Genomic DNA, 9,394 nt, shown 5'->3' on the forward strand with positions numbered 1-9,394 from the left:
GGGAATTATGTACATTCTCTATCAGCACCAATCTGTACTGAGATTGAGAGAGAAGTAACTAAAACAACAACTTAGTGATTATTTTGAGGCAGCCTGGGCTTCATCAGCATAGGAATTGGTTTTGTTCACGTGGAAATGGGCTGTATCTCTGAGGAAGACAGGGACAAGTATCCTGAGCATCTCATTAGTTTATTGCTGAGTCTCCATTTTTCTGGATTTTAATATTTCCCTTTTTTTTGTTAATGTATGAAGTTAATGGTGGTGCTTTGTAGAGGCAGTGAGTGAGCACAGTGGATATTGGAGCAGCAAGTGGTTATCCTCTGTTGTCTTTGAGATCTGACCTGGTTTCATAACAGACAGAAGTTTTGTTAGAATGAGGAGGGAAAACCACTGGCATGTTGAAGCACTCACTGATGTTCAGGAAGCCACGTACTTACCTTGGTAGTCAAGTCAATGGTTAACACTGAAGTGTAGCAGAAAGAAATTGGGAGGGCGTAATCTGAAAATCAAATTGAAATAGATTGTCAACTAATCCTTCCAAATTTTATTTATTAATTTTTTAATTATACCAAATGAAATCCTCACAAGCTACTCTGATTGTTTGGCTTACCTCAATTTATATTCAAATCTCAATAAAATACTTTTCAGCCTTTTCTTAATGAGATGATGAAAAATACTATCCAGTGGAGGAGTAGGGGGGACACATTCCAACATTACTTACAGTCACCTGTTTGCTTTTTAATGTTGCTATTGAATTTGTATTTAACTCAGGATTAAAGTATAAGCTGATGTATTTGAATAAGGATATCTTAAAACCATGAGTCCTTAAAATAAAAAAAAAAAAAAGGCCACACAATTGGTTAAGAGAAAGAGATTCTAAAACTTGAAGGATGCTGAATAACAAGGATGCTGTATTACTGTTGATTAGATGCACAAAGCAGAGTTTCATAAAGCCCCATAGAGATACTGGAGTCCCGCTGTACAGACAAAATGTTGGGTGTATTTGTGTCAGGGATGGAAGGGGAAGGGTCCTCCCTCCTACAAAGAGGTACGGATGCTGTGTGGGGGTGCTGATGGGCAGAGAGCAGGAACTTCTCTTGGGAAGCTGCCTGGGACTGTGCAGATACAGGTGATGCCCTGGGAGCTGGTCTCGGGGAGAAGGGGGATTGAAGGAGCAGTCTTGCCCTTCACACAGACAGGGCTAAAGCATTAGTATTGTTGGCAGGCGGTTTGTTCCCTGTATGCTAGACAGCACTCAAACGGTAAAAAGTATTCCCCATCCTCAGTGGATGCACCACTTTACTAGGTAGCAAAGCTTTTAATGCCAGAAAGAACTTGTTGGCAACTACCATTTACTCATAAGTGTGTATCTTGGGTCACCTCTGAAGCTTTAAAGGGATTTATATTAATTAGTTCTGAAAGGCAAGGGTTTTTTATGCTTTTCAGAGCAGGTCTTTTTCACCAAAATAAGTGGTTCTGGATTTTGGTCAGATTTTCCAGATGACTCTGAGATCATTTTTAATGATCTTCACTGTAAATTTAAAAAAATGCAACCAAAAAGGCTCTGCTCTCTAAATATAGGTGACTTAGCCCAAAATGAGCTAAAGTACAAACTAGGTTTGTTTTCCTGGTAAATAAAATGTGCTGTTAATGGAGCGGTGAGCAAATGTCACATTCACAGGCTGGTGTCTATCAGAGCAAATCAAAGTCTACTGTTTGGCAAAGAGGTAAAAAAACCCACATTGTAATAAAAGTGTCATAGGATCAGTGTCTCCTGCTTTGTCAATAAACATCTCTGCTTTGCCTTGGTATGTCTCTAACATCCAGAGACTATTAGGGTATTATCCTGTGCTGGTGCTCTGGTTCATTATCAGTTTCACTTAAACAGTTAAACAATAATTTGAAATGGAAAATGTTCTGCCCATATCCTTTAATTCCCTTGTGGGTTTTTCCCACTCCCCCAATAGTTTTTGTTGGGTTTTTTGGGGAGGTTTTGGGGTTTTTTTGGTCAATTGCTTTAGTAATTGCGTCTTATTTTTTTGTTACACAGGAAAATACCGAACTGCTCACAAACCTCACTCAAAGCCAAAATTATCAAATGTTTTTGAGGTGGATTTTCCAGCGAATGGAAGTGATACAAAATCCATGGGCCATTTTCAGTCAGAGGAGGAACTGTGGGCCCACTTAGAAGAGCTTGAGAGACAAGAAGAGCTTCTTGGTGAACTCGACAGGTACAGTGCTGCAGTAACACTGTCATGTTTGTTGCTCAGAAAGCTACAGGCATGTGATTCTGTTTGTACACAAAGGATCTTGCAGTGAGTGCAAATAGCTGACTAGTTAAAATTATAATAGGTGGAAGAAGGGTGGAACATGAACAAAGCATGCACTGCAAGGCCAAAGGTGATAAAACCTGCCTCTGTTGTGCAACCATGGCAGTCCAGCAGTATAGTATTTTTTCTTTAGGATGATAAAAAAGGGGGAAATAAAATCCATTTCCCACAGGCTAGAAAAAAACATTGTTTACAATGTAGGAGTTAACACATTTAGTATTTAATGATATCCTGAGATCTGTTCTGATCCTAAAGCAATACATATATCATTAGCCAGAATGTCACAGTTTTGGTATTTCCAGTTGACATGGGAAGGACATAATCATTCTTATAGAGTATAAAAAAGGTTTCACCATCTGGCTAAAAATACAGTAACTGGCTAAAGAAAGTTACATACAGGCTTGTTCATTATTTTATATGCCTGTGTCTCTCGAGTATGAATTGCCTCAGTTCACTTGGATATTTTTCATTTCATAGGATGCCTAATACAGCTGAGACAAATGGAGAAGATACAAGCTCCTCTGAAGAGGAGAAAGAAGATAAGAGGACAGATCTGAATGGGATGTATAGAGCAGAAGACTGTATTACTCAGGGCAACTTCCATAAAGAAGTAACAAATTCAGACTTGTTTGGTGGCCAAGTTAATGGCTCTACTTATTATCACAGTGATGATGAAGATGACATAGATGTTGGAGATAACTCTGTTCCAACTATTTTTTTCTCTCACACTGTTGAACCTAAAAGGGTTTGTACTTTATTATTTTTATCTTAAGAGATTGCATAAAACATATATACCATATCTAAGATAGAAAATTTTAGATAATGTAGATAATGTAGAATGATAACTATAGGTGACATATTGGATTTTTTTCAAGGCCTTGAAACCCACTGTTTAAATCTGCAGTTTCAAATACGGTATTAAAAAAATGATCTTCAAATGTATACCTTGCTGTCCTGGCTTCTGGCTGTTGTAAAAGGTAGTATCCTGTCTAGGAGTTTTTAAAATTTTTACTGGACTTGAAATTAACTGTTGAACAGCTCAGCTGTTGAGCAGAGTTTGAATAAGCAGATTTTCATATTTTATATGCAAAATCTGTGCATATTAGCACAAAGAAATGCCCCAGCCTAGTGCAAGTGGTAAAGAATAAACAGCTCACACTATGAATGTTACCATTCATACATTTAACTTGTCTATGCTTCATAATTCCCAACTGCTTGGATAAGAGAATGTCAGAAGTCAGTTGATCTGCAGCACGGTGATTGTTGATTTTATGGTCAAGACCATCATTTGTTTTCAATTTTCAGGTAAGAATAAACACAGGAAAAAATACTACTTTGAAATTCAGTGAAAAGAAAGAAGAGGCCAACCGTAAAAGGAAGAACAGCAGTGGCAATGGCCATGCAACTCCAGAGTTGCCTAACATCAAAACCCCAGCAGACATTTACCGGTGTGTGAGATTTCCCCTCAGCAGCCCTTCTCTTTTCATTTCTGTTCACCTATAGCATGAAACAGAGCCTACTATTTCCTGAAAGAAATAGCTGGAACTGAGTTTACTACTTAAACATGAAAGTTTGTGGCTTCTGCATGGTTGCTGTGCTTTCATATCCACAAAACATTTCTAAGCTTAAAATTTCCTTTTCTGACTAGCAATTCATCATTCATCTACTTTTTCAGACCTTCTGAAATTGAGGTAAATTTGCCAGTGCATATCATCTGGATAAAGGGATGCAGCAGTGATGTTATATGTTCTGGTTAATTCCATGTCTTTTGCTTCTGTGTTTGTTTTCAAGCATAACTGACCAGATCTATCCCTTGTAATACTTCTTCTTTACCAGTTACTAATTGCTGGTTTTTGTCTCTTCCTTCCAGTATCTTCAGAATATGTTGGCACATATTGGCACTATGTTGGCATAGTTTGTCTTGCATTTGTTCTCCCTGACTTTAGTCACTCTCTCTATTCTTTGTAAAAATAAGTGCTCACCTGTAGAACACCCACAGTCAGAGAGCTTGAAAAATGCTGTTGGGCATAGAGGACTCTATAAATACAAAACTAAGGTGACGGGAGAGTTAAACCAAGTATTTAGGTTTGTAAAGATGAACACAGACACCTATTAGATTGGTTGATTAAGTGCTTGTGAAAATCACACTGCATTTTTATGTCGGTGTATTCAGGCATCTAAATATCTTAAAAAATGTGTCACAAAGTGGGAAAAGTTAAAGCCCATCCTGCAATTACAGCTTCTGGGACTGAAGATGAGGTAAAGGATTCTTCCATGGTGCTCTCCTGGAGCTCTGCGAAGGAACCCCATATTCTGTAGAGAGATGCAGGTGTTCCCAGGAGTGCCTGATGAATAAAGCTGTTAAGAAACAAGTAACACCCTTAAAACTCATCCAGTCGTTGTTCTCCTCCTTCATGAGTTTGATAAAGTTGGCACTGTCTTCTAATGCAACTCTTTCTCCTCCACCCACCCTTGACTTCTTTAAGTCAAGTCATGGAGATGGAGTACAAACTGTAGGAAGAGGGCTCTTTACCAGTTTACAGTCTGATAATACTTGAAAAGTGTCTTCATGATGATCTGATCTTAAAAGCTGATTTTTCCCCCTCTTTTTTTTTTTTTTTTTTGACTGAAAGCAGGAGATTATGGCACTTGTCAGGAACAAGCTTCATCCTTTCCATGTGCAATGAATGTTTCAAGTATTTGTTTTTATATTCTACACTTTGTCAAAGACTTAATTCTAGAAAACCTTCCATCATTGTGATCTGTTTCTCTTCACCGAAACAACTCTGACAATTGTCTAGTTTACCTTTTTTCTAACTTTTGTAACTTACACTATTCTGTTTCCTAACACTTTTCAAAAAGCTATACGTTTTCTGCTGGAAGAGTGTACCAACTTAATGCTTGAATAAAGGGCATAACAGTGTTTGCTCTGCAGAATTGATTCTTGTACGTTGGTAAATAAAATGCCTCTGAAGGTACAGTATTGTAATTCCGCAGCAAAAAAGTTGGAAAAGCACATCATAATTTGTACAAAAGGCAAAGCAAGATCACTGTGAATTTGTCATCTGATTCTGAAATGGTTTATTAAAGCTAACATTTTCCTTTATAGAGTCTTTGTTGATGTTGTGAATGGAGAATATGTCCCTCGTAAATCAATTTTGAAGTCTCGAAGCAGAGAGAACAGTGTTTGTAGCAATACCAGTGATAACAGTGCTGCTGAGTTTGATGATAGACAAGGAGTTCAGAGGAGTATTAGCTGTGATGAAGCCACTCAGAGTGACAACAGCGAAAGCATACTGGAGGAGGAGGAGGAGGAGGAGGAGGAGGGGCAGCAGCAACTACCGAAAAAGCTTCTTCCCTCTTCAGGGACAACTGAGGTACAGTTTTTAATTAATTATTGATTGTTGGCAAGGATAAAAACAAGAAATCTAGTGACTGTAGTTGCCTATACCATCAGTTTGATTTCTTTAAAATAATTTTCTAAAACTCCTACCTAGTTTGCTTCAGGAGGACATTATGGGGTGAAAAGTTCTGTCATAGGCATCCTGGGGGCAGAGGGGAGGAGATGAGTCAGGGGCTTACCCGGGACATAAGATTTGACAAAGTAGTCACTTGCTGGTGTGACTGAAACCAGCGACATGTCTACTGGGTCATCCTGAAAATGTCCCTGCAGTATATATAGCAGGATTTTTTTTTTAAAAAAAGAGAAATCTGTGCTTCATAGTTGATGAGAGGGAAGAGTTGATTGTCTGCAACCTGTGTTGCACAGCTACCTGGCAGCTAGTTTCCAGGTGGTGTTTTTAAGTTTTAATAGACACAAATATCAGCTGAGTTATCATTTGGACTTGCCAAAGGCAGAGGAATTGCCCTGTGGAAGGAATCACTACACCTCTACTCACCCAATTCCAGACTAGAGCTATTAGTGATCCCAAACAAATCTATTTTCACATGTTTGGAAAGTTCAGGGCTTCATCATAAAGGAAAGAGACGGTACGACATAAGGGAAAATGTACAGTTGCTTTAGCGACTGGGTGAGTACAAGAATTAAATATAGCTGCTGCTCTGAAATTCAGAGCATTCTTAAGTATTCTTAATTTTTATTGTGTAAGAACTTACACTATTTTTTTCAAACTAGATGAAACAGTTTTCAGTAGTTCCCAATGAAATGGGCAAGTTCAATGAAAACCCTATTTTTAGAAAAATTATTTTCTACAGTAAATGAATTCTTCATAAAAGCTATTGTTTATTATCACTTTTCATACAAACAGCTACAGATGAATCCAGGCAGGATGTGATTGATGGTGAAAGATCCATCTGTAGAGTTAGCACTTCATGTTGTAGACTTTCTGGAATGTATTTGCTATAGTTTTATAAAACATCTAAGTACACTCAGTCCATTTTCTGAATATGGCATGATTATTCTCTACAGTATAATGTATTTTTAAGTAACTGAAGGAAAGAGAGCAAACCACTCCAGTTAGACATGCCTTCTTAAATGCTGTTGCTGTGTTTTTGGGTTGGTTTTCTGGGTGTTTGAAATACGTTTGCAAAACACTAACTTTTTCTTTTTTCTTCTTTCTTCTGATTTGACCACGATTCTGCTTACCTGTTTTTGAAAATCAGCGTGGTGTTAGAACAAGGCAGTTGTGTACAGGCACAGCTTTAGGCAGACTTTGGCTACTGGAGCAGAAAACAAAACCCCACTGCTTTTCTGCAGGTCCTGCAAGAAAAGAATGGCTGGCTTGTTTTGCTTTGTTTTTCTTGGTAACTGAGTTATGAAAAAGCAGAAGTAAGCATAGTTAATAAATCTGGTGTGCGTTCCTTTGTGCCCAGTCTGAGCATCAAACCTTGGATGTAAACTGCTTCCCCTTGTCCTTAGGCATTCTGAATTGCCTGTTTTCAATACATAGCAGGGTGATTTGTTCTTAAATATGTTTATGAAAAGTCATTCTGAGCTGCTTTTTTCCCAACATTTTCCAAGAATCATTTCTTAGCTAAGTTAAAAAGGATTAAGTCCTATAATCAACTGCATATAAATTATAATTTTTAATCATTAAATGTTTTTATTAGACCTTTTATAGAGAGAAATAGTTGGAAGCAGGTTTGCCTTTCTCTTAAGTATAAATTACTTTCACCATTTTTTGATCATATTTGGTAAGGAGGAAAGAACAAACAAAACACGTGCTTGCCAATTTGTATGCAGTGTGTCAGCTTGATGCAATTAGAAGATATTAAGTCATAAAATATGATGTATGATGGAAATGATGACATGCTCCAACTTTGCAAAGTCTGCATTCCTTATCCAAAATGAAACTGTATATTACATCAGCTGTTTTATTTCTTGAGCATGTGTCAGTGAGGAAGCAAATTTTTAGATCATTTATGTGGTAGGAATGAGATGAAGTAGTACTTTTAAGACGCTGTTTCATTCGGTCATCTTTGAACAAGATATATTTTGAGGTTAATTACAATTTGGTTACTTATGCAAGGAACAATCATTGATTTAAAAATATTTCTTTACTTTTGATTAAGAGAAATAACAATCCTAATCAGTCTAATATAGGGTAATGACCTTTATGGGCATAGCTTCACATTTTCATTTTATTAGCTCATTTTGAATATTCTCCTCTGTTGTAGGCATTTTCCGGAACTGTTATAGAAAAAGAACCTTTGTCTCCCTCCTTAATTCCCCACCCAGTCATTGCTCACCCCATCCTGCCTACCATTCTGGAGCGGAAATCAGAGGAAGTCTTGTCCAAAGCATCAGAAGAAACTCCAAAGAGGATTTCAAAATTCAAAGCTGCCAGGATGCAGCAGCCCAGCTAAGGTCCTGCCCAGCCAGCCAAATATGATCTGGGCATATTTGTTGAGACTATGTAGAACACTATGTGTGACACCTTGCTCACTAAAAGAGTGTCCTCTTGTTAATTTGGCATCGGTTATCCTTGAAATGTTTGTTGGCAAGTTTAAAAAAACAAAGGTTCAGTGTTTGAACACTTGAGTTTTCATCTCAATTGGTGGGTTTCCCTGTGTGCTGTCAGCACCTTTGTGTATGTTTGCCTTACGAGAGCAGCACTTGGGTTCTTTTTCAAAAAACTGTTCCTTACATACATTGTTTTTGTGTTTAAACATAAATACAGGCAGTTTAGTGCCAGCTGTGATGTTCTTCATACCATATGGACCATTTTAAGGAAACTTTTCACATTTCAAATAGATTCACCAGTTATATTGCATTATTTTCTTTAGTGTTTTAAGACACTTGTATTCACATTGCCATAGGTTTTGCAACTAGGTGTCTGCTGAAAGTTTTTTTCCTTCTTTCAAACCTCTCTGATATCTCACTGTACAGATCTATAAAACACTGGGTTCATGTACATTGCAGGGAAGCTTCTTTGATGGAAAAGGGTATTTTGTAAAATTAAATTTTCAGTAAAAATGCTGTGAAAGTTGTGTGGTTTTTGTTGCTTTACTACTAATTTGGAAAGAACACGGAGAGGTTTTCATTTTGAACTTGCATTTCTATCTTGAAGTGTTTACTATCACATGGACATAAAAGCAGTCCATTCATTCTCTTCTGCCATTGTGTTTTAACCTGCTGCTAAAGAATGTGCATAGAAATTGAATGCTCTTAAGGAGAGAAGCATAAATTCTGACTGATTACAAATCTCCTAGTTCTTTTGTATACTTGGAAAACATTGTAATTGTCTTAGGAATGCCCAGAGGGAGTCAGCACTAAGGAAAAATGTCTTAATGCTTCAACTTTATTTCAAAATGCATCAGCACTACAGCACTTGGGTACAGTTTCATGTATCCTTGTGTATCCTCACAACTGAGAGCAATCCTGGCTTCAGGAGTCCCTGCCCAGCAGCTCCTTCCCTGTCTTCTTGCCATCCCCTCCCTCATGCTGACACAGCTTTAGTCAGGGCCACCCCTTGAATGATAATAGGTGAAGGAGTTGGGTTTAAAAAACAAACTACTGGGTTTGGGTGGGGTTTTTTTTTTCAATAGTTGTGTGTGGTTTTTTGAAGCTAGTGAGTTTTCTAATCTCTTTCTCAGCATGTCTG

General features: G+C 37.7%; 1 protein-coding gene across 1 annotated transcript in view; it reads left to right on the forward strand.

Annotated features, from left to right (window-relative positions):
- LOC115619127 (unconventional prefoldin RPB5 interactor 1-like) overlaps window positions 1–8,766 on the forward strand; it is a 51,685-nt gene extending 42,919 nt beyond the window's left edge. Inside the window, exons 7-11 of the mRNA XM_030511173.1 lie at window positions 2,051–2,231; window positions 2,808–3,075; window positions 3,636–3,778; window positions 5,440–5,707; window positions 7,968–8,766. Of these exons, the coding sequence (XP_030367033.1) occupies window positions 2,051–2,231; window positions 2,808–3,075; window positions 3,636–3,778; window positions 5,440–5,707; window positions 7,968–8,156 (1,049 nt within the window). The 3' untranslated portion in view covers window positions 8,157–8,766. The remainder of the gene's footprint in view (window positions 1–2,050; window positions 2,232–2,807; window positions 3,076–3,635; window positions 3,779–5,439; window positions 5,708–7,967) is intronic.
- The last annotated feature ends 628 nt before the right edge of the window (window positions 8,767–9,394 follow it).

The sequence above is a fragment of the Strigops habroptila genome, chromosome W (genome assembly GCF_004027225.2).
Source record: "Strigops habroptila isolate Jane chromosome W, bStrHab1.2.pri, whole genome shotgun sequence".
NCBI lineage: Eukaryota > Metazoa > Chordata > Aves > Psittaciformes > Psittacidae > Strigops > Strigops habroptila.